The sequence below is a fragment of the Oryctolagus cuniculus genome, chromosome 14, assembly GCF_964237555.1.
Source record: "Oryctolagus cuniculus chromosome 14, mOryCun1.1, whole genome shotgun sequence".
Classification (NCBI taxonomy): domain Eukaryota; kingdom Metazoa; phylum Chordata; class Mammalia; order Lagomorpha; family Leporidae; genus Oryctolagus; species Oryctolagus cuniculus.
This window is the reverse complement of record NC_091445.1, coordinates 79,684,730-79,710,843: the sequence shown is the minus strand read 5'-3', so window position 1 is coordinate 79,710,843 and position 26,114 is coordinate 79,684,730. Positions and strand designations below refer to the sequence as shown.

Sequence of the window (26,114 nt, the reverse complement as noted above, 5' to 3'; positions counted from 1 at the left end):
TTGGATATATCATCCTGTGTCTTAGGATATGCTTTTGTTTACTTATATTTTCCTCTTACTTTATTTTACCTTTTTCTTTTCTAGTTTAAAAGGATGCTTAATCGGGAGCTCACTCATCTCTCTGAAATGAGTCGGTCTGGCAATCAAGTGTCAGAATACATTTCAAACACATTCTTAGGTAAGAACAGCAACATGCAATTAAATTGTTTTTTGGAGGAAAAACAGGATACCAACTCCTTTTGAAAACCAAATGTTAATTTTTTTCATTCATCATGTTAATAATTTGAGTGTAAGCCTCTAAGCCTTAGTATGTGAGGCAACAAAGTACCTTTTTGTTTTTTTCAGTTGTATTTAGGACTTTAGAGATTTTTCTGAATCACAGATGTATATTGCCATTTTTGTGAAATTAAGCTGTAAGTACTTTATGGAGAGATCTTTGCCATGGGTTGAACAGATTCTTGTTACGATAGAAGTGATCTCTGCCATCAGTGAGTTGACAGCAAACCTGGTAGGCAAATACAATGCAATTGGTAAAGAAAGGTTTGCCGATTAGAGCTGTGAGTCTAGGGCACTCAAAAGCAACCCCTCTGTCCCAACCACAGAAAGAAAATGCAGTAAGAAAGAAGTCAGTGATCTGAATATATCATAGAGATGCATTGATTTTCAAAAGAAAAAATTTCTAGGATGTTAAAGCATGTGTGGGAACTGGAATCCTTCCACTAAAATGAAGTGTACATTAACCAAGTGTTTTGCTTTCATAAGGCTTACAAAGGTTTTACTATTACAGAGGTATTCACCACTGGGTACATTTTGTATTATTTCATAGTGGCATTTATTTGTCTAACATTGTGTCTGAGGGTATCAAATGAAATCCACGACACATTTTAGATGCACAACTCAGAAAAGGATAGGAGGCTTCAAGACGTTTGTGGAGAAATTGTGGTCAGCTGGCCTTAGCAGGGAAGCTGACACTTGGGTCACCTGCATCAGAACGCCCAGCTCCTCTTCTGCTGACTGCTTCCTGCCAGGAGACAATGGCTCGAACAGTTGGCTTCCTGCCGGCCGTGGGGGGGGGGGGGGGTTGGATGCCCAGCTTTCACCCTCAACCTGGCCGAGCCCTGGCCATGGTATGCATTTGCAGAAGGAATCAGCAGCTGGGAGTTTTTCGGTCTCTCAGCTTCTCAAAACGTTTAAACGTACACATTTTCCATGAACTTTTGAAGCTTCCTTGAATTACTTGGAAACATTTCTTAGCATGCATAACTGGACAGGTTGTATCTTCCATGATTAGAAAATGTTCAACATTTATTATTCTATTTTTTAAGATAAGCAACATGAAGTGGAAATTCCTTCTCCAACTCAGAAGGAAAAGGAGAAAAAGAAAAGACCAATGTCTCAGATCAGTGGAGTCAAGAAATTGATGCACAGCTCCAGTCTGACAAATTCAAGTATCCCAAGGTTTGGAGTTAAAACTGAACAAGAAGACGTCCTTGCCAAGGTGAGATTTCATGGACTGTAACCAAAGTGAAGGCTCCGGGGGAATTGAGTCCTTCTAATTTGTGGAGGACTCTTTTTTAAAAACCTCTTTGTAAATTATTTAAGTCTATATACTTCCTAAAACTCAAACAGGAGGTTTCTTTATTTTGCAACTTGCTTTGATTGGCCTTAAGAGTTAGAAATCCATCATCTATTCTGCATTTTAGGTGAGTATCTGTGTTGAAGAAATGCTTTGAGATCCAGAGTAGGTAGATAGGTTGTATTGTACCACAGTTATTCTACAGTTTTCACTACATTTTCAATATAATTGATACACCACAGTCATGTAAATGAATCCTTGCTTTTAAAAAGTCATTCTTACGTGACTGTGTTCATCAATTCATTTTCTGTACTACCTTCTAACTTTCTGGTACCTTTCGTTAACCCCAGGAACTGGAAGATGTGAACAAATGGGGGCTCCATGTTTTCAGAATAGCAGAGCTGTCTGGTAACCGGCCTCTGACTGTTATCATGCACACCATTTTTCAGGTAATGTAGTTGACCTCTGGCTGGATGGTGCATGCATTTTGGCGTCTTTACTGCTGCCTTTTACCTTTTTTGATTTATTTTTCTTACTGGCTCTATTATCAAGGGCTAAATCAAAATTCAGGAAGGACTGTGGTAAAACACAGATAATGTATTAATATTTTACTTTTTAAAACAAAGATTTACTTGAAAGTGAGTGTGACACACAGAGGGGCAGAATCCTAAACACTTGGGCCATTGGCAGAGCGCTGAAGCCCAAGTGGAGCTGCCAGGATCTGCGCCCATATGGGATGCTGTCATTGTAGGTCTGGCCCCTGTTATTTTCCTCTTCAGAAAAACTAAATGCATTAAGCTCCCCTTTGAGCCTTGTCCCAGCACCGGGTGGGCTTTAAATGAGAAGCTGAGACTGCAGATTAATGGGAGAGTGCAGCCCCTTCCTGACCCCAGGTAAAGCACTGGGGCAGGGGGGCTCCCCAGGGACACGCCGAAGTCCCTGGATCTTCCCCCAGGTTTCCTTTTCCCTTGGTAGACATGGGAAAGTTCTGTTTCCATTTCTGGGTTATCTGTAGGCAGCACTGGGGTGTGATTTTTTAACAACCTTGGTGGAACATTTTTCTTGCAAAGACAAGAATTTTCAGAGAATTTCTTCTCCTCCAGGAGCGGGATTTATTGAAAACCTTTAAAATTCCAGTGGATACGTTGATCACGTACCTTATGACTCTGGAAGACCATTACCACGCCGACGTGGCCTACCACAACAACATCCACGCTGCAGATGTCGTCCAGTCTACTCATGTGCTCTTGTCCACACCTGCTTTAGAGGTAAATGTCTCTTGGCCTTTTATTCTTACGGCAAGGGTTGTGGTACAGAAAATGCTTGGCTTCACTGAAAGTATAGGGACTGTAAGGGAAATAAGTTGGGCAACGATTTATATTATCTATACTATTTTTACGTCATCACAAGTCTCCCATGTTGATTTCGTTGTTCGTGCCATTGTCGTGTTATGGGGAAAGGCCAGTAATTCTAGACATCCTAGAATGCACAGGAAATCATGTTTTCAGAGGTCAAGAGTATCTCATTATCGAAAAGATTTTTCTTGACACCTTGTGAAAAAAGCTCCGTTTTTACATCAGAATTCTGGGAAGTTCTCATTTGTTTATCGTGGAGTAATATTACCTGTGTTGTCTATTTTTGCAGGCTGTGTTTACAGATTTGGAGATTCTTGCAGCAATTTTTGCCAGTGCAATACATGATGTAGATCATCCTGGTGTGTCCAATCAATTTCTGATCAATACAAGTAAGTGAAGTTGACGTTTCCTGAGGAAATGGATGACTAAAAGGTTTTGTAAACTTGGGATTCTTTTCCACAGCCATAATGCTCTTTTGAAACCTGTGTATGATAATATAATTTAGCTCTAAAAATTATGTCCCATGAACCATTTAATATCTTAAAAACATGAAGGTATCTAAAAGTAAAGTACGCAGAGAGATTTAGCATTAACTACTGGAACCTTTAAGTCTTCCTCACTAAGTAGAGCATTTAGTCCACATTAGGGGCTATAGCACTTCTCCCCATCTCCGCTTGTCCAGGCCTTGTTTTTGCCTTTTTAAGTCTCTTAAAAAGACTAACAGAAACTGCCATCTTCAGTATTTTAATCATTACTAACATTTCACCAGACAAAAAGTTCATGGCAGATAGAATTATTTTTGAATGTATGCCTTTTTTAATATATAACTCTTTATACATGAATATTTGAAAACATTTTTCTGAAGTCTATTTCAAAGAGCAGAGACATGGCCGGCGCCACGGCTCACTAGGCTAATCCTCCGCCTTGTGGCGCTGGCACACCGGGTTCTAGTCCCGGTCAGGGCTCTGGATTCTGTCTCGGTTGCCCCTCTTCCAGGCCAGCTCTCTGCTGTGGCCAGGGAGTGCAGTGGAGGATGACCCAAGTGCTTGGGCCCTGCACCCCATGGGAGACCAGGAGAAGTACCTGGCTCCTGCCTTTGGATCAGCGAGGTGTGCTGGCCGCGGCGGCCATTGGAGGGTGAACCAACGGCAAAAGGAAGACCTTTCTCTCTGTCTCTCTCTCACTGTCCACTCTGCCTGTCAAAAAAAATAAAAAGAGACAAATTTTCCATCACTAATTCACTCCTCAGATGGCCACCAGGTGTTTCAGTGTGGCCTGCCACGTGGGTGACAGGGACCCAAACACCTGGACCATCTTCCTCTGTTTTTCTCAGGCTGTTAGCAGGGAGCTGGATCAGAAGCGGAACAGCCTGCACTCACACTGTGTCCATTTGGGATGCCAGCATTGCAGGTGGCAGTCTAACCAGCTATGCTAGACCTCCAGCTTGTTTTGTAACTTAGTTCCATTTTCTATGAAGTTTTTCAAGTATCCTAATATAAGAAGTCTTCTCTGAATTTGAAAACGTAAGGGCTGCTAGGGAGTATTTAACATTGGGCTTCTGAAACACACCTGGACAGAAAATGTTTAGGTAGTACTTGAGCTTTGCCTTAAAACATGCAAAGTGAACCTGTATGTCCCTCCTACAGCAGGTTAATACATTATAGCACATTTTACTTGAGTTTATGGATAATAGTCTTCTCATAGCAGTCTAAATGTAGTATCTGTGCATTATAACAAAATGCATTTTAGTGACTTGCCTATATAATAGAAGACTAGAAAGGTCAGATTTCCTGAGAGATGGTTAGTTTGGTTTAGGAACTTTTTATCTAGGTGAGACAGGATAACATTTTATGTTCTTACCTTGTAAGAATCAGAGCCATCTACATAAATAGTGACATTGCATGGCATCTGCTGGGATAAATTTAAGGATAAGGAAGACTAGCTCTAGTCTTGTGACCCCTGATTGACACCTGTGTCAGTTTCTGTGGTATCTAAATAAGCGAGGAAAACCTTGGTCCACAGGTGAAATAAAGGCGCAATTATAGATACTTGGAGAGTAACCAAGGATACCTATCTGGAGTGGAATACCCGATGCTGCTTTTCAAGATTCTTTGCTAGTCAGTGGGACCATAGCAACACAGGGGGTTTCACAATCTCAGGAGCTTTGGGCTGCCTGCGTTTTTGTGAGGGGAAGGATGATTCCTGAGAATGAATCAGCATTGTCACATGGTGCAAAAAACATCCCAGAGTTGATCAGACCCTTATTAGAATGACAGGGTTAGCTAACTTGAAACTGGTAAGTCGGCTCACGTGTTTCCCAGTCACATCTGTGCAGCATCAAAAAAGGAATCCCTCTAGTAACTTCTGAACTTGTACTAGATGGGATTTCAGTGTCAATTTGCAGTTGGTATTAAATTGTTTTTTTTAAAAACCTCTTTTATGGATAGGTTCACTATCAGGTGCAGCATCTATTAGGAACTTATTCTCTTACCTCAGGACTGGAGTTTCCCACTTGTCCAAATGGTTGAATCTGTGTTTCTATAGGGTTCTTGTCATCAAATTTGGAAACCTGTAGTGAGGAAGTTTACGTGTGTTACTTTAAGGAAGCTCCTGTGGCAAGGTTAAGGGAGGTATCGTAGGTGATTGGGCTGGGTCCTAGTCCTGTTATGCTCCTGTTCTTTGTGATTATATTTTTCTTCATCCTTCCATGTGTTACTTGTAGGTGCCAGGTGATTTTTAGCTGGAATAATTGGTTAAGCTTTTTTAGAAACATTGAAGTTTCAGATGAGAAACTAAGTCTTTTTTAAAGGACAAAATGTATAAAGAAATCCACAAACTATTTTGACTTCGGTTTTATCTTCTGAAAAGCTAGAGTAGTAACAAGAGCACAGATTATATAGCATTGATGATTGGAAAGACAAATTGATTCCTGTTAGTCATTTGTTCAGAATCTCCATTTTCACAGTAAGTTTCTAGCAAATATGATTTAAGTAGGCATACCTACAGAGACTGTCAAATATCATGCGAGACACTAGGACTATGTGGGTAAATAAGGCACAGCCCTGGTTCCTAAGAGCTTGTGTTCTGCAGAAAAGCAGCAGCTCACAAGTGAATACATGACAGGAGAGGGTGCTAAGGGTGGGAAAAGTGCAGCGTAAGAGCATGAGGAGTAGACAGATGGAAGGAGGGAGACTGGCAGTTTTAATTCCCAGTTGCCAAGGACAAAGGATCAAGTTAAAAACCACTTTTTCTTGTCTAGAATTCCTTTTGAAGACTTGATTTAGACAGGGTAACAGGCCATTACAGTTTCTAGCCCTACGACAAGTAGAAAAGCTGTAGGAACACTGAGTCTCTCTCTTACCGTGGTGTCTGCTCCAGCCCCATCCCTTGGCTGTGGTCTACCATGCGGACCTTCTGACTGTCACTTAGGAGCCTAGTCATTGCCTGTTCGCTGTGCCTTTTAAACAAGCTGATCTCCATGAACCTCTTTTCTTCTTCAAGTCAGACCATTACAGAGCACTCCAGTAGCAAATCCCAGATTTTAATAATGCATCATCTTCACAGACCTAAAGGGAAGAACTTGGGCACTCACTTCAGAGCCAGGTCCCTTTCAGCTCTGAGACATGGCAATTTTACCTCCAACCTGGATGTGATGGATTTGCATTTAATTTATTCGTACAGTTGCACTTTGCCAAGCAGATCAACAGACCTGTTTATGGAATTTATCTTTTACCTATCAAAGTATGGTAAATTTGAGATTTGGCTTGACCCACATTTATCTTATACTGTAGAGTACATGTCCTTTATTCAGAAGACAGAATTTTCAAAACCTATTTAATTAAGCTTTCATAAATACATTGTGAATTAGAAACAAGACGGCAAATAGGTAAAACTCACCTGAAATTCCTGATTTTTAACTGATTGGTTAACAGCATTCCAGATTTCTCTTTAGGCACAGAGATAGAAGTAAACAGTTATAAATGACCTTTTCATCTGCTTGACACGTTCCTTGTTAAGAATTATTGCATTAATTGAACCCCTGTTAATGAGTATCAACTTGTGTGATACTCTGAGAGTTACATTTTGTTACAGCAGTTTGCTTTTTCCCCATACTCTTGCCAGTTCTGAGTTTGTCGGCCTTTTTAAAAATTTTAAATTTGATAGAAGAACTCAAATTTGTTTTTTTTTCCAGAACTTTTTCTCAAGTATCCTTTAATACTAAGCGATTTAAAATAAAGTTTCTTTAAATCTACTTAAACTTACATCCAAGTGCTTACTATGTACCTAGCTCTGTAATCTCATGCACTGGTGACAAAGTAGATCTCTGCACTCCAGGGGCTTACATGTCACCAGCACTGGGGTGAACAGTTGCCCGGGCAGTGTCTGCAAGAGTGTTTCCAGAAGAGCTGAGCGTTTGAATCAGTAGACTGAGTAAAGGTGATGGCATCACCAGTGAGGACAGGCATCATCGACTTCTGGAGGGGGTAGATGAGATTTTGACAGTACTAAAGGAAAACAAGTTCCAACAAAGAATTCTATACCCAGAGAAACTGTCTTTTAGCTGTGAAGGAGAAATAAAGATACTGTAGCACAACCGTTAACAAATGTTAAGACAAAGACATTATAGGATGATGTAGATGTCATCATTGCACCTCGATAATCTAATAGAAGGAAATAAATGAGACTCAGAGCAGACGTAAATGGAGACCAAAAAGGAAAAAAATACAAAATTGACCAGACCTTAGGTAGACTAACAAAACAGAGAAGATTTAGATAACATCAGAGATGAGAAGAGTGGCACAGGCATCCTGCATAACAGTGAAGAGGCCAATTAGAATGTCCTCAGATCAGAACTTCTGGGTCCAATACTAGGATGTGGCTTTTGACTCCTGCTTCCTGCAGATGCAGATCCTGGGAGGCAGTGGTGACAGCTCAAGTAATTGGGGTCCTGCCACCCCTATGGAAGACCTCATTGAATCCCTGGCTCACAGTAGCCATTGCAGTTATTTGGGAAGTGAACCAGAGGATGGAAACTCTCTGCCTCTCAAAATAAAAGAGTCCTTAAACATGACATCACTCAAATATGTAGGGACTGCTAAAGATTGTTATGAACACCTATGTGTCAAATCCTGTAACCAAGAAAAGGACAAATTCATGGGCACATGCGTCTTACAAAGATGGAATCATGAAGAAACATTTAAGTAGTTTGAATCAGTAATTAAAAGTTTATCAAAAAACACTGCTTAATTCTACCAAACTTTGAATATATTTTTTTAATAACTGGCACTATATAAAGTCATTCTGGAAAGCCAGCATGTCCTCATATCAAGACCAGACAAAAAAAGCTAAACACCAATATCCCTGATGAACATTGGTGGAGAAATTCTCAGCCAGATACCAATGACAGACCTAGAAAAACATGCTACTGAAATTTGGGAGGAACCACAAAGGAACCCAGCTGGCCAAAGCAAACTTGAACAGTAACAAAGTAGGTGACATTATATTACCTGACTTTAAAATATTATTACAAAGATAGTTCAAACAGCGTGGTACTGGCACAAAACCCAATATCCAGATCAGAATAGGGAGCCTAGAAGTGGAATCACATCTACAGCCAATTGATCTTTGACAGAAGTACTAAAGAACACTCTTTGGAGATAGGACAGCCTGGGGTCCGGTGCTGGGCTACAGTGGGTAAAGCCTCCACCTCTGACACTGGCATCCCTTATCAGCCCCAGTTCAAGTCCTGGCTGCTCTACTTCGATCCAGCTGCCTACTAATGTGCCTGGGAAATCAGCAGAATATGGCCCAAGTGCTTAGGCCCCTGTACCCCCGTGAGAGCAGAAGCAGCAGCTCCTGGCTCTTGTGTTTGATTAAGGCCTGCTGTGGCTGTTGCAGCCATTTGGGGAGTGAACCAGTGGATACAAGATCTCCGTCTCTGCCTTTCTCTCTGAAACTCTGCCTTTCAAACAGATAAATCTTGAAAGATAGCCACGTGCAGAATAAAACCAGACTCTTACCACTGTGTGTAAAAATCAACCAAACTAGATTAAATACTTACATATAGGTCTGAAACTTTGAAATAACCAGAAGAAAACACTCGGGAGACACTTCAGGCAATTAAGAATATGTTGGATCAGAAAACAAACAGAAATAGACAAACTTCAATCTAAAGAGCTTCTGTACAGCCAAAGAGACAACCCATAGAATAAGTTATTTGCAAACTATACATGTGACAAGAAGCTAATAAAAATATTAGCAACTCAATAGCAAAAGAGCAAGTGATCTGTTTAAAAGATTGGCAGAGCAGACATTTCTCAAAAGACAACATGCAAATTGCTAACAGATACTTTGAAACACATCACTAGTCAGGGAAATAGAAATCAAAAATACATTACATTATTTAAAATTACATTATTAAATAGACAAAAATAAGTCCTGGTGAAGACATGAAATAAAACACTTGCACAGTTGTGAGAATGCAAATCAGTAGAGTCATGGTGCAAAACTGTACGGATGCTCCTAGAGGAGGGATTTGGTACAGCAGTTGAAATGCCACCTGGGTCGCCTGCATCCCATAATGCCTTATTGAAGTCCCACCTCCACTTCCTACTCTAGCTTCCTGCTAATGTACACCCTGGGAAATAGTGGGTGATGATTCCAGTACTTGGTCCCTGTTACCCACTTGGGAGACCCAAATGGAACTCCTGGCTTATGCCTGGCCCAGCTCTCCTGTTGCAGGCATTTGGGGAATGAATCAGTGGAAGAAAGTTCTCACTCTTTCAAATAAATTCTAAAAGTACAGTTTTTAAAAAATAACAAAAATTGAACTGCCATATAATCTAAAGGAAATCAAATACATCTGTCAGATATATGGATGCCTGTGTTTATTGCAGCACTGTTAAAGATCACCAAGAAACAGAACCAACTCATGTGTCCAACTGATGAACTGTTAAAGAAGTTTTAGAATATATACAATGAAATGCTTGTCAGCCATAAAGGTTTTCATCTTGTCATTTGCCACATACTTGGAACTAAAGGTCATTATTTTAAGTGATATAATCTAAGCACAGAAAAATGAGTAGCACATGATCTCATTCAAATGCACAGTGGAAAAAAAGTTGAGAATACAATGGCATTCACAGAGACTGCAAAGGGCAGTGATGAGGGAGGGAAAGGTTAATTAGTGGATACTTGGGAGAAAAGTAGAAAAATGTGATCTAGCTTGGACTTTCCAAGCTATACCATGAAAGAAACTAAGCGGGGGGTGAAGAAGATGGCCCATATAGAGGTGCCCAGCATTCACCTTTGTAACAGAGAAAAACCAAAGTAACAATAGTCACATGTGAAAGTGAGTACCCAAGAGAGAACAGAGATCTCCACAGAACAGAACACAGGAGACCTTGAATGGTAGCAAAAAAAAAAAAAAAAAAAAAAAAAAAAAAAAAAGGCAAAGCATACCAGCACCCGGATCCCATTGCAGAGGAAAGGGGAGACAAGAATGCGAGCACATCCAGTCTCCAGGGACAGTGGACCCTGGCAGTCTTAGTCACAGGGGGGATCGACAGTTGCCCAGGCTTGGAGCCCGCCAGCGAAGAAGCTTCCTGCAGGTACACTTGGTAGTCGAGCTTCAGAGAAGGATCTCGCTGCCTCCCTCATCTGACTGCTGCAGCACAGGCTGCAGCAGGGTGGTGTCATCCTGAGAAAGGGTCCACTGTGGAAATGCACTGTGCTACAGGGGCAGTAACCCCTGCAGACTCCACGGATGTTCTAGTACACCAGCAGAAAGGACTGCAGCTGCACAAACTCACTGAAGAAATCAATAGGAAATTTGAAACTTCATTGATGTTAATGAAAATGGAAGCACCAGCACCCATGGGATACTACAAAAGCATACATAAAAAAGATATCATGAATCTCAAGGACTTAGAAAAACATGAACAAACTAAAGTCATTGTTTCTCTTATTCTGTCCTTTGAAATGAAATGGAAACAAAAATCCCAAGATCCCTGAAATGAAGAGTTGGATTTTTTAAAAGATAAAAATCAATTATCTTTCAGTGCACTAAAAAGATGACTTGCATCAGAGATTAAAAGGGAAAAATTAAAAATGATACTATAGAAATACAGATTAGAGACTATGAACACAACCATACACCAGCAAGTTGGAAAACTTAGAAGAAATGCATAATATTCTAGAGACATAAAACTTGCCAAAAAAATTGAACTATGAGGACCTAGAAAACTTGAACTGACCAAAAATGAATACTATTGAATCATTATTAATATTTTAAAAAGTCTCCCATCAAGGAAAAGCCCAAGACTAAATGACTTCACTGCTGAATTCTTCCAACCATTTAAGGAAGAGCTAACAAAAATTGTTATGAAATTATGACAGAAAATTGATAGGGAACACTTGCAAACTCATTCTGTAAAGTCAAAGTTTTAGAATCACCTTGATTCTAAAGCCAGAGAAGGACACAATGCAAAAGTAAATAGATCAGCATCCCTAATGAGTATTTTTCCAACTATGCCAATCAAAACACTAGCAAAATCAGTTCTACAACATACCAAAAGAACCCTATTATGATGAAGTGGGATTTGTCCTAGGGATGATTTAACATTCACAGATCAATAAAGATGATTATCTCAAACACAAAAAACATTTGGCAAAATCCAGCTTTTTTTTTTTTTTATTGACTTGAGAGGAAGAGTTACAGACAGAGAAAGGGAGAGACAGGTCTTCCATCCATTGGTTCACTCGCCAATGGCTGCAATGGCCAGACCTGGGCCCATCAGGAACCAGGAGCTTCCTTCCTCCAGGTCTCCCATATGGGTGCAGGAGCCTAAGAACTTGGGCCATCACCTTCTGTTTTCCCAAGCTATAGCAGAGAGCTGGATCAGAAGAGCAGCAGCCTAGACTAGAACTGGCACCCATTTGGGATGCTGGCACCACAGGCAAAGGCTTAGCCTACTATGCCACAGTACTGTCCCCTTGCCCCAACATCTTACTAAAGCTAAAAACCTTCAATATATCAAAGGCTGCACATGACAAACCCACAGCCAGGAACTTAATAATGGGGAGAAATTGAAAGCATTGCCTCTCAGATCTGGAGCCCAACAAGGATGTCTGATATCACCAATCTTATTCAATATAGTGTTTGAAGTTTGAACCAGTGCAGTTAGGCAAAGTAAAGAAAGACAAGGTATACAAATAACAGAGCAAGTCAAGCTAGCCATTGATAGATGACACGATTCAATGTATAGAGAAACCTGAAGACTGCACCCATGAAACCCTTAGAACTTTGAAGAGGTCACTGAAGTTTCAGGATGCCTAACCAACATAATACAGTCACTAGCAATTTTACACAATTGCAGACTGAGAAATAAGTAAAAACAATCCCACTTGTAATACCTACAAGAGAACTTGAGGAGGGGCCAGCATTGTGGCCTAGTGGGTTAAGCCACTGTTTGCAACACCAGTATACCATATTGGAGTGCTGGTTGAGTCCCAGCTTCCTGCTAATGCACCTAAGAAAGTAATGGGTGATGGCTTAAGTACTTGGGTTGCTACCACCTACATGGGAGACCCAGATGGAGTTCCTGGCTTTAACCTGGCTCAGCCTTGGCTTTTGCAGGCATTTGGGGAGTGAATTAGCAGATGGAAGATCTATAACTGACTGTTGATTAAATATATTATTTTTAAAAACCGTCTCGGGGCCGGCGCCACGGCTCAATAGACTAATCCTCTGCCTGCGACGCCAGCACACCGGTTCTAGTCCCGGTCGGGGCGCCAGATTCTGTTCTGGTCACTCCTCTTCCTGTCCATCTCCCTGCTGTGGCCCGGGAGGGTAGTGGAGGATGGCCCAATTCCTTGGGCCCTGCACCCACATGGGAGACCAGGAGAAGCACCTGGCTCCTGGCTTCGGATCAGCGCAATGCACCAGCCACAGCGCGCAGGCCGCAGCAGCCATTGGGGGGGTGAACCAATGGAAAAGGAAGACCTTTTTCTCTGTCTCTCTCACTGTCCACTCTGCCTGTCCAAAGGAAAAAAAAAAAGTGTCTTGGAATAAATTTAACCAAGAATGTGGAAGGTCTTTTGCAACAATTTGTAAATCACTAATCAGAGAAACTGAAGACACAAAAGTGTGGAAAGACCACCCATGTTCATGGATGGGGAAGTTACATTATTAAAGTTATTAAATTATTAAAATGTCCATACAAGGGTTGGGCATTTAGCCTTTTAGCCTAATGGCTAAGATGCCTGTGTCCCACATTGGAATACCTAGATTCAATACCTGGCTCTGGCACAGACTCCAGGTTCCAGCTAGTACAGACTGGGGGAGGCAGTGGTAACAACTCGAGTAATTGGGTTTCTGCCAACCACATGGGAGACCTGGATTGCATTCCAGGCTCCCAGCTTTGGCTTTGAGCCTGGCCCAGCTGAGCCCGTTGAAGGCAAAAGGAAGTGAACCAGTGGTTGGGAGCTCCTTCTCTGTCTCTTATAAATGAGGAAATGATATTTAAGATGCTCATCCTACCCAAAGCAATTTCAGAGTCATTGCAACCCCCATCAGAATGCTTGTGACCTTCTTCCCAAAACTAGAAAGCAAGAATGACAAAGAATAGGGACAGAAACAGAGGGAGAGCTTCCATCTGCTGGATTACTTCCCAAGTGGCTTCAACAGCCAGGCCAAAGCCAGGAGCCAGAAATTGCATCCAGCTTTCCCACATGGGTGTTAGGGGCCCAAGTTCATCCGCTGCCTTCCCAGGTACATCAACAGAAAACTGAATTGGAAGCAGAATAACTGGGACTCAAATAGGCACTGTAATATTGTATGTTGGTGACACAAGCCATTGCCTATCCCACTGTGCCACAATACCAGCCCTGAGAAAACCAATCTTAAAATGTATATTTGGTAACCAAAAAACTCCAGATAGACAAAGCATTCTTGAATAAAAAGAACAAAGCTGGAGGTGTCGCAGTTGTGGACTTCAAGATATGCTGCAGAGCTATTATAACCAAAACAGCATGGTACTGGCATCAAAACAGATATAGATCTGGGCCGTAGTAGGTGAAACAACCACCTGTGATGCCAGTATCCCATATGGGTGCTAGTTCAAGACCCAGCTGCTCCACTTGCAATCAAGCTCCTTGCTAACAACCTAGAAAAAGCAGTGGAAAATGATGTAAGTGCTTGGGCTCCTGTACCCACATGGGAGACCTGGAAGAAAACTCCTGGCTCCTGACTTCAGATCAGCCCAGCCCTGGCTGTGGAGGCCATTTGGGGAGTGAACCAGCATGTGGAAGATCTCCCTCTGTGTAACACTTTCAAATAAATAAGTGGAATAGACATAGACCAATTGAACAACATAGAGATTCCTCAGGTATAAGTCCACACATCTTTTACCAACTCATCCTTGAAAACAGCACCAAAAACATACACTGGAGAAAAGCAGCCCCTTCGGTTGGTACAAGGAAAACTGAATATTCACGTGCAGATTAAAGCAAGACACGTAGCCCCCACCTCTCAGCCTATACAAAAATGCAAATCAAAAACCACGATGAAGTTTCATCCCACTCCAATTAGAATGACTTATCAAAAAGAAAATAACAGATGCTGGTGAGGATGGAGAGAAAAGGGAGCCTGTATATACTGTCAGTAGGAATTCCTACGTGGAGGTTCCTCAGAAAATGAAAAATAGAGAGTGTGACCAGGCTGTCCTGTTTTTGGAGCTATATCCAACAGAAATGAGACTAACATGAAATAGATATTTGCATTCTCATATTCATTGCAGCACTATTCACAGTGGCCAAGACACAGAATCAACCTCGTTAACTACCAGTGGACAAATGGACAAACCAAATGCATCACAGACCTCAGTAAAATACTACTACTCAGCCATAAAAAAACGAAACCTTAATGTTTGCAAAATGGGCAGGAGATCATTATGTAATATAAGCCATACCTAGAAAGACAACTACCTTATGTGCTGTCATACAGAAACGGATCTGAACTTAGAGATCAGCAGAGGCTGGGAAGGGTTGGGGGATGCTTAGAGGTTGGACAGCAGATACCAACACAGAATGAGATCTCACCAACAACTCCTGGAGCTGCCTGGTACAGTGGGGTGACTGTCATTCACAGTAGTACGTTACATACTGCATAAAGATCTGGAGAAGAGTAGCTGGTAGGCTGTCCAAGCACAAAGCAGAGATAAGGAAAAGACTGGTTGCCTGGTTTGACAGGTTTGTACTGTCTGTGTGTGTGTTGAAGCACAAGTGTTACATGTGAGTCAAAACATTTAAACCACTTTTTTAAATAAACAGCACAAACAAGTCAGTATTGTTCATATGCTCCAAGTTGCTCTCATGCCTTCTCTGAACACAAATATCAAGCCCTACATCACTTGGTCCATGCATGGTATTAACTGGAATTTAGACAATCCGTGGTTTGCAGGAATACATACCTTATGCTCTGGGCATACTGCAGATATGAAGAGTAATGTCACATTCTGCTGAGTTTATGAACCACCTAGAGGAGAGTGATGGTTATTGAAGTCTTTTTCACTTGAGAAAAAGGAGGAAGCCGAGACCCACAGGGTGAAATGACCTGCCACATGTTGGTAGCACTAGACTTCACTGCCACGATCATAGTGCGTGCTCTTAAGCCCTCCAGTTTTCTACCCTGGAGAGTACCGTGTAACGGCAGGGCAGCAGAGAAGTCTTCGGAAACTGCATCCTAAATCCAAAGCCCCTTCGGGCGTGAGGAGTAGGAAAAGCTCCTGATGGACAGCTGTGCTGATCTTGGCCTCTTTCCCTTTCAGATTCTGAGCTTGCCTTGATGTACAACGACTCCTCTGTCTTAGAGAACCACCATTTGGCTGTGGGCTTCAAGTTGCTTCAGGAAGAGAACTGTGACATTTTCCAGAACTTGACCAAAAAGCAGAGACAATCCTTAAGGAAAATGGTCATTGACATTGTGAGTAACTGACGAAGCAGAAATGTGATGCACGTTACTATTTTACATGCAAGAACGAGATGGATGTCAAACTAAGCAAAGCGTCTTCCAAACCTGTCGTTGCCCTTTACGTTCTAGAATCTGCCAGCACTGACATTCTGTAGTAGGTTTTCCCACTTCCACCAGTTTGGATTTAAGAATGTCAGGTTGGGCTTTGTTTTCTGAGTTCCTCCCATCTGGCTGCAGGCAAAGCTGAGTAACAACCATTAACTGTATTTCCAAATAGTAGTAAAGAGAACTTTGTTCTGAACACAGAGAAATGGTCAGTGTTCGAGGTGATGGTTATGCCAGTTACCAGGGTCTGTTAATTACACGTTTGTATACGTGTATTGAAATATCACACTGTGTCCCTAAATCTAGCTACTGTTATTACGCATCAGTTAAGAAAACACATTTGAGCTGTGGCCCGTTCCCTGCTTTCTCCCGTCTACTTGGAAATATCCATGGCTTTACTGTTCTTTGTGCCTGTTATTCAGAATGATGGCAGCACAGGAAAATCCCCAGTTATCAACTTATTCTGTCAAGCTTTGTACAGAGGCAAGAATTGCCTGCTGAATAAGTAGAAAATTAACTAGAATATTCTGTTTCTTAAGTAGTGTAAACAATTTTAATTCAGTTCACTGTAGTCCAGGGAATGGGGAAAAGCTCCTGCTAAACACATGGTATCTTATCCATGGACATAGAATGCCGTTTCCCACCACGAAAGTAGTGCTCATGCCTAGTATTTCCGCATTCTGTATTCACTTATCTGGGTTTCCGGAAAACTTGAAGACTCTGCCCCAAGAAGGAGTAAAGAACTTCTGTATACTGTCTAGTAGATGCCATAATGGTTTTCTGTTCCTTCCCACATTCTGCATATTTTCATGTGCAAAGTCTGGCTGTTTCCTCTGGTCTTTACTAAAATACTCTGTCTTTTAAGGTACTTGCAACAGATATGTCAAAACACATGAATCTGCTGGCCGATTTGAAAACTATGGTTGAAACTAAGAAAGTGACTAGTTCTGGAGTTCTCCTTCTTGATAATTACTCAGATAGGATTCAGGTAAAGTACTTGAGCTGTGTGCACATATGCACGTGTCTGTGTATGCGGCTTTGATACGATTTCCCCTTCCTCCCCTTCACGTTTCTAATAATTATAGGCACGATCTTTGTGCAAATTCTCATTTCCGAGAATTAACCTAAGTGTTACTGGTCTTTCGTTTGTATACATTCTTAAAATCACTGGTATCTCGACAAAACTAACTTCATAAGCAGCTCTGAATTTAATCAGTCATGCCATGAATAGTTTGTGTGATGATGCATAGATGTGGTCACAGTGGCATAATTTGAAGCTAACAATACAAGTGTGAACCACACGCCAACACACGGTTGAGCTGTTGGGAATGAATCTTGCACTACATGTATTTTTAAGTGTTACAGTCACCCCATGTGAATTTTTAGTTATAAAAGGAGCAGCTGTGAACAGAAAACACCTCCATCTATTTTAGGTCCTTCAGAATATGGTGCATTGCGCAGACCTGAGCAACCCCACCAAGCCCCTGCAGCTGTACCGCCAGTGGACGGACCGGATCATGGAGGAGTTCTTTCGCCAAGGAGACCGAGAGAGGGAGCGTGGCATGGAGATAAGCCCCATGTGTGACAAGCACAACGCGTCTGTGGAGAAATCACAGGTAACGGATGATGCTTACGGCCCCCGGAGCAAAGCGGCGGCTTCAGCATGCCGTTATCTGGCATCCACGTCTCCTGGCGTTTTGTCGTCTGACAAGCTCAGGTTCACGTCTGCCTTTACAACCCTCATACTTTCACATTTGTGTCTTACATTCCTGTGCTTCAATGTGGAGACTTCTATAAGTTGATAGCCAAGTATAGTTAGTGGATGAGTTTGTTTGGATATTCATGCCGTTTGTCATGAGATGCATTTCCCACCCATGTTTTGAAGTCCCCTATATCCATTCCTGTGTTTATTCATCCTGACCACTCAGACAGTGTATTCGCAGAGTCCATGACATTCCAAAATACGGTCGAGGCCCCGTGCCTTACCACATAAGCACATGCAATTTTTATGTTGTTTCCCTCTGGAACCGAGGCTTCTGGAAGCTACTTTTCACCCACTAAGTGACAGTATTTCTACATGGGGTGTCGTCCCAACAGTGACTGATTTCCCAGCCTAGGGTCAGTAGTCTTCTGTTCAGGGTTCTATTTGTAGGCCATGATCCAGTTAACCATGTGCACTCTTGCTTAGTCCCGAGTCCTCTAATTCGTGCTGTATTTGTTTTGTCAGGTGGGCTTCATCGACTACATTGTCCATCCTCTCTGGGAGACTTGGGCCGACCTTGTACATCCCGATGCACAGGACATCTTGGACACTTTGGAGGACAATCGTGAATGGTACCAGAGCACAATCCCTCAGAGCCCCTCGCCTGCGCCTGACGACCAAGAGGAGGGACGGCAAGGTCAAACTGAGAAATTCCAGTTTGAACTCACTTTGGAGGAAGACGGAGAGTCAGACACTGAAAAGGACAGTGGGAGTCAGGTGGAGGAAGACACTAGCTGTAGTGACTCCAAGACTCTTTGCACTCAAGACTCAGAGTCGACTGAAATTCCCCTCGATGAACAGGTGGAAGAGGAGGCCGTAGGGGAAGAGGAGAGCCAGCCCGAGGCTTGTGTAATAGATGACTATTCCCCTGACACGTAACAGTGCAAAGACTTTCACGCCTTTTTCTTTTCTTTTTTCTTTTTTTTTTTTTAAGTAGAAAAGTTGTTTCCAAAGTGCATGTCACATGCCGCAACCATGGTCACACCTCACTATCATCTGCCAGGACGTTTGTTGAACAAAACTGACCTTGACTACTCAGTCTGGCGCTCAGGAATATCTAACCAGTTTCTTCACCTCCATGTCGTCAGAGCAAGGGGGACAGCTTCACGAACAGCGTTTTAATAAGATTTCAGCTCGCGAGAGCTGATGAGGCCGATAAAAATCAACTCCACAATGTTTTCAATGGAGCGTGGCTCATCGGGCAGCCCTAGGGTTGTGATGGGATTTGGAGTTTTTATTTGTTTGCAATATTTTCAGAAGAAATAAGGCATTGCACAGAGCGAACTTGCTGGTTGAGCAGCCGATACGGCAAGAACAGAACACAGCATGGATCTGTTACCAGAAGGAAGATGAGCCACGGAAATTGCATAATTTTCTAATTTCAAGTCTTCCTGATACATGACTGAATAGTGTGGTTCAGTGAGCTGCACTGACCTCTGTTTTGTATGATATGTAAAACAGATCTTTTTTGTAGAGCTTACTTTTATTATTAAATGTATTGAGGTATTATATTTAAATAACTATGTTCAGAACTTCATCTGCCACTGGTTATTTTTTTCTAAGAAGTAACTTGCAAGTTTTCAGTACAAATCTGTGCTACACTGGATAAATCTAATTTACAAATTTTACTTGCACCTTATAGTTCATAGCAATTAACTGATTTGTAGTGATCCATTGTTTTATATACCAACGACTTCCATATTTTAAAACAGAAAAAATATCTTTCTGTTGCAGGAAACCCTTTTTGTAAGTCTTTGTTTACTTTGCTTTTTGTTCCACTCTTCAAGTGGAGTTGCTCTCCACCAACATTTTTCCTCACAGTGTGCAAAGTGAATATTTGTTCTGTAATGCTTTGATGTGTGTTATGTCAAATGTGTCTTAACCCTCATAGAAACTCAGTCATCAGCTGGTGTTGTCTGAAGCAAGTGGGAGATATATAAATACCCAGTAGCTAAAATGGTCAGTCTTTTCTAGATATTTTCCTACTTAGTGTCTTCTGGTGACTTTCTGCTGTGTCGATAGACATGCATCTCCCAAGTGCATGTCTTTGTAATAACCTGCACATTTCGTGCTCATTTTTGTTGTTTTCACCGCCTGTTATATACTAAGAAAAGTGTTTTTCCCTTTCACTGCTTTATTTAGTGTGTGTCTGAACCTCTGTCCATGTTCAGTAGATGGAGTCTTATCAAATATATCACCACCATTCTGATGGGTGAAAATAGGTAGTCAGGTTACAGTTCGCATTCTTTTCTTCCATGAGGTTGTATATCTTGACTCGGTTTTCTTACTGGGTTCCAGAGAAAAGTTAATAGTATGAAAAGCTGCTTAGCTAGCTCTTAACAGTATATTAACAAACCCCAGTACAACAGCTTCCCTTTTGTTCCTGTAATTTCACCATGTGATTAAAAACTAGGTGAGGACTAGCCCCGAAAAGTGGTTGTAAGTGTAGGGACTGCTCTCAAAGGACAGCCACGTAACAAATAGGAATTGCATTGTCACCTGTCATCCTCCCATCAGCATCCATCTTGCAGTGGGGGAATTACTTTTTAAACCACATTGAGGGAGAGAAATTGATGATTCCACTGGCACCAGAGGGTTGGTAATGGAATGCATTTGAAAATACTGGGTTGGTAAACAGATTGTGCCTTAATGCAAAATTAAAGGTCACCTAACATTTCAGCACCAGGAACTGTATTGCAGGTTTAGAGATTAATTCCTTAGTGTTCACCTGCTGATAGCAATGGGCATCATGGCACGTTCATTTAGTTTTGATTTTCCTCCCATTTCAATGGTTTGTACAGTCAAGAGGTTTGGAGCTCAGAATAATCACTTTCGTATTAATAGACAAGAATGACAGTGAAAATTAAGGAGATATCAAACCAAATGGAAAATAAACAGGAAAAAAAGTCACAATCTGGAAAAACACTTGTATAAAGGAGCCTTCTGGGGACTACAAAATCAAGGCATCAGCCCAGGGGAATGACCCAAGCTGATGATACCATCCCAAGAGCTCAGAACCTTTCTAATGAACTAATGGCCAGGTTTCCACCTCCCCCTGTAGAGATCAATTATAAGTCTTTGTAAACGAAAGCCGAGGTTTGCCAAGTGGTTCCTTGAGAACGTTTGAGAAGGTGTCTGCCCCTGAGGGAGGTCTAGAGGGAAAGGCAAGGAGTCTTGGTTTCTTTTCCCAGAACATTCCCACTTCCTTCTCTCCCTACACTTGGTATTTCCCCCACAGAGTGCCTAGAATCTTAATTTAAAAAAAAAAAAAAAAGCAATATGTCACAAACAAACTCAGACCTGAAAGGGTTTATAACTGCACTAAGAGAGGTTTTCTCCCTCAGTTTGTTGGTTTTTTAATGGTACCATGTTATAAAGATAGCACCAATGGACAATCAAATTATAGAATAGGCCCAATATCCAAGAGGCAGGGACTAATGCACTGTACAATCTGTTTACCCTCTCCCTTCTCTATATTTCTCTCCTTTTCTCTCGCCAAAGTGTGTTTCAGAAGTACACACTGCTTTAAGAAGAACACCCTTTTACAAGTGGCTTTACATTTCCTAAAATGCCATAAGATAATGCAATATCTGGGTACTGTATGGGAATAAAATGTCCAAGTTTGCATAAAACCAGTACATTTCAGCTTGCAAGTTACTGAATACAATAATGCTGTTTTCATTTTGTTTTCTTTTACATCAGTTAAAATCCACAAGAAAATAATGTAGATAGAACAAATTAAAGTCAAAGAAAGAAAAAACTTGAATGAAAAGGATTTTACAGAAAGCTTTATGGTAATTTTTGAGTGCATTATTTATTTTTTGTGCCATGCATTGTTTTCTCACCAAATGACCTTACCTGTAATACAGTCTTGTTTGTCTGTTTACAACCATGTATTTATTGCAATGTACATACTGTAATGTTAATTGTAAATTATCAGTTCTTATTAAAACATCATCCCATGATGGGATGGTGTTGATATATTTGGAAACTCTTGGTGAGAGAATGAATGGTGTGTATACATACTCCTTGTACATTTTCTTTTCTCCTGTAATATAGTCTTGTCACCTTAGAGCTTGTTTATGGAAGATTCAACAAAATTATAAAATACATAAAGATATATACATTTAAAAATATAGCTGCAGGTCTTTGGTCCCAGGGCTGTGCCTTAACTTTAATATTTTCTTCTGTTTTGCTGCATTTCAAAGTAAGGTAATGGTGGGGCTAGGGCTGGGTATTTTAAATCCAAGCTTTCAATTCATTGGCTATCTGGAAATACCCGAATTTTACAAAATCAGATAAGCTCTAGAAGATTGTGCAGCCCTCGAGACATAAGCTTTTAAGTACTTCTTGCCATGGAGTGGTATTGCATATAGATTTTGCCTTTTTTGTGGATCAGGAGCTACTCAATTTTTTTTTTCATTCAAACACTACTGGAAAAAATCTATCTTTGTCCAGTGATGATGGAGTCTCCTTGGCTCCTGGAGCCCACAAGAAAATTAACTTGATTGGAAATTGGAGCCATAGGTCATTTGTGTTAGTCATCTGTTAATTAGCTTCCTGTCATGTTAACAGAATATAAAGTACGAGAAAGTTAAGATTGACCAGATTACCTTATGTATTTGTAAACTCATTGAATACAAAGTTGGGTATCATGCCAGTTTACATGGCATAAAGGATTTGCCATTCTCTAGAATTTTTTTCTTCAAAAATTATGTCTTTTTAGGATATAACGTAACCCCACACAATGGCCAGCTCCTGAAAGCACTGAAAAATTTCTCACGGATAACATGGAAGCCTCTTCCCACTGCTGCCCAGCCCTTGGAACTTGTGACTTCATCAGTGAAGGGAGAGAGCCTTTTCCTAGGAAAAATGAGCCTCTTATTTTTGACACAAACTGTAGATTTTAGCAGCCCTGGCCCAAAGGAATTTGATTACTTTTGTTTTAAACAGTACAAAGGGGACACTATAAGTACAAAAAACATCCTTACTGATTTTAGTTTTTTTTTAATTTCATTTCTTTGGATATGTTTTAAGAGTGGTAAATTGTGTGTGAGCATTATAAATGATTATTTTAGTGGTTTCTTAGCCTCTTACAGCCCATGGGGATAGTACTGTACATCAATACCTTCATATGAAATTTTTATATGCAACAAAAATAAAAGCATGGGTTGATTCTGCCTATTTATGACTTGGTATTTTTTACAAATAAAATTTTTTAATTTATAGTTCAGTTATTCCACATTTCCAAGAGTAACAAATGTAGTCTAAATGAATAGACTAAGGAAATCGTTAAGTTAGTGTTGATATGCAAAACCAATTGAAAACAAATTACATCAACTAATCTTGCTATATAAGAATTTCTCCAGACTGCTTGGCCGATACAGTTAAGTAGTGGTTTCTAAATAGACTTGGAAAGAAGTCTTCCATGCTTAAATGACTGTTCTGTTACATTCTGTTTGTAAAGTTAGTGCTTCAAGGTCAGCATTCCGGCACAGCTTAAGCCACTGCTTGTGGCACCAACGTCCCGTCTCAGAGTGCTTCCTGGAGTCTAAGCTGCTCTTCTAATCCAGCTTCTTGCTAATACACCTGGGAAGGCAGTGGAAAATGGTCCAAGTACTTGCCCTGCTACATGGTGGGAGACTAGGATGGAGTTACTGGCTCAGCCCTGGCTGTTGTGTGCATTTGAAGAATGATCCAGCAGATGGAAGATCTTTCTCCCCCTCTCCCCACACCCCCATAACCTGTTGCTCTGCTTCTCATAAAATTTATTTCATAGCATTATTACCTCACTTAATGAACAAAATGTACTAGAAACTAGCTAGGAAGTGACATTTGAAAAGTTCTTGGATGAAGACGAAAATAAGGAAACAATGAATTTCAAGAGAACACAATAGAACTAGCAGAGCTATGGAAGTAATAAAAACCAAATTTAACTTAAAGGTCACTAGACAACATGATAGAAGGTATTGCTAAAAGATAGGTTAGAAGAATGAGCTTGCAGATAGGCAAAGTGAAGATACATAGAGAAAATGAGGAATCAAAGTGAATGAATAAAACAGGAAAATGGCAATAACATTAAAAGCGATAGCATCTCTGACTTACTAAGGTTCACAGGGACTTGAGCACTTTAACAGGTTAGAAAAGCATATTCAAGAAAAGGCCTGAACGCTGCCCAAACTAGAGGAAGATAGAACTATCTGGGTATTGGAAGGTCAGAGGTCACCAAATTCAATTCAACCAAGTTTATCCCAAGACATTATAATCAAGCTCGCCAAGGTTAAAGAGGATTCTCAAAACTCCAAGAGAAAAGAATAGCACAGAAAGGGATTTCCAACTCATCGGACTGTAGACTTCTAAGCAGAAACCTCACAGGCCAGGAGGGAGTAAAGAAAGAGTCACAGTATTCAAAGGAAAAAAGCTGCAAAAAGAATATTGTACCTGGCAAAGCCACCCTTTAGAATACAAAGGACAGAAAAAGACATTCTAAAACAAAAGCGAATTAATTTATCACCACCAGGGCCGTCTTACAGAGAGTGCTAGTGGGAGTTGTCAAACTGAAAGAGATGCCAAGACAACACCAGAAGCAGTAAGCTCAGAGGAACTCAGAACACCCACTGTAAGCATGGTATGTAAATCATTCACATCTTTAGTGTGAAAACTAAAAAAGTTCTCAAATAACTTACTACTTTAAAAGCAATAAACAAAGATATAAAATGAGACATCAAAAATGCAAACTATTAAGAGTAGGCATTTGGGACAGAAGTTCAGACTCCACTCGGGATGCCCACATCCCGGGATGCCCAGGCTCCCATATTAGCCTGGGTTGGAGTTCCAACTACTCTGGAGCTCAGCTTCTTGATGCTGTGCACCATGGGAAATAGAAGGTTATGACAAGTACTGAGACTGCACCACCTAGGTGGGAGACCCACATAGAGTTCTAATTGTCTGGCTTTGGTCTGGTCCAGCCCCGGCTGTTGCAGCCATTTGGGGATGGAACCACTGTTTGGAATACCTGTCTGCCTTTCAAATACAATGTAAAAATTGAAAAGCAGTTGAAGAACCTTAAAATCAAACCAAGATGGAGTGACTTAAGCTAACGCTACTAAAAACAAGAAGTCACCTTTGCCCCAAATAAAATTAAAGTTTAAAAATTACAGCCCTAAACTTTTTCCCCAGAGCTAAAATTAGGTGCAGCTATAAAAATAAGGGACCCTATGCTTAGCTAGCTGAGACACTTGCGCCTGGCTGTGCTAAGACCTAACCCAGTTTGTATACCTCCTAATACTCAGATAACGGTGTGGGAAGCGGGACGCTGCTCTCCCTCCAGGGGAACGAAGGGAGCGAGACGTCGTCCCCCTCAGGGTGAACAAGATGACGCTGACAGGGAAAGGAACTGCTGAAGAAGTAAACAACAAAATGGCGACGAGGTGCATGCCTCCCATGTGATCCTGTAGCTGATTGGATAGAGGACGCATGCCCTTCACATGATGAGCTCGCGGATTGGTCGCTGCGGGTATATAAACCATGTGGCTCTGTGCTGGGGGCGCTCTCTGGACTCCCGAGTTCAGGAGGCCCGTCTGCGGAGAAGCCGAATAAATCCTCTTGCTTTTGCATCAGCCGGTCTGGACTCTGAGTCTTTGGGGTGTGTCTCGCGATGTGTTAGCATCCTCACTCAGAGGGTCTAACACAGTTTTTTAAAGAAATATGTATACAATAAACTAAAAACCAGCAGCATATCAAAAAGATAACTCACCATAACCAAGTAGGATTCAACCCATGAGTGCAAGGATGGTTGAATACATGAAAATCAATAAATACCACATCATCAAAATGAAGGAAAAAAATTGTGTGATCATCTCAAGAGGTGTAAAGGCATTTGATAATATCCAACATTGTGCCATAATACAAATCTCTAAGCAGTTTAGGTATAGAAGGAAAATATCCCAACATAAAGGTCATATATAACAACTCAAGCTAAATGGGGAAAAGCTGAAGGATTTTGTCTCAAAATGATAAGACAAGGATGCGCCCTTTCACCTCTTTCACTCAATATTCTAGTCGAAGTCCTAGCCAGAGCAATTAGACAAGAGAGAGAAAGGGCATCCAACCGGAAAGGAGGAAATCAAACTGTCAGTTTCCAGAGGACATGATCTTCCACATAGGAAACCAAAGTAGGGGGGCTGGCATTGTGGCATAGCAGGTTAAGCCACCACCTGAGATGCCAGCATCCCAAATGGGCACCGATTCGAGTTCTGGCTGCTCCACTTCAGATCCAGCTGCCTGCTAATGTGCTTGGAAACGCAATGGAAGATGGCCCACCTGTTTGGGCCCCTGTACCCCTGT

The 26,114-nt window shown here is 41.2% G+C and overlaps 1 protein-coding gene across 22 annotated transcripts in view; it reads left to right on the top strand.

Moving 5' to 3' along the window:
- The window catches only part of PDE4D (phosphodiesterase 4D), a 1,654,385-nt gene extending 1,631,433 nt beyond the window's left edge, over positions 1 to 22,952 (top strand). For all 22 annotated transcript variants that reach the window (XM_070056730.1, XM_008262244.4, XM_070056728.1 and 19 more), the window contains 9 exons: positions 85 to 178; positions 1,326 to 1,498; positions 1,927 to 2,025; positions 2,680 to 2,844; positions 3,221 to 3,320; positions 15,759 to 15,913; positions 16,872 to 16,994; positions 17,440 to 17,622; positions 18,234 to 22,952. In XM_070056730.1, coding sequence (XP_069912831.1) covers positions 85 to 178; positions 1,326 to 1,498; positions 1,927 to 2,025; positions 2,680 to 2,844; positions 3,221 to 3,320; positions 15,759 to 15,913; positions 16,872 to 16,994; positions 17,440 to 17,622; positions 18,234 to 18,647 — 1,506 coding nt within the window. In that variant the 3' untranslated portion in view covers positions 18,648 to 22,952. The remainder of the gene's footprint in view (positions 1 to 84; positions 179 to 1,325; positions 1,499 to 1,926; positions 2,026 to 2,679; positions 2,845 to 3,220; positions 3,321 to 15,758; positions 15,914 to 16,871; positions 16,995 to 17,439; positions 17,623 to 18,233) is intronic.
- The last annotated feature ends 3,162 nt before the right edge of the window (positions 22,953 to 26,114 follow it).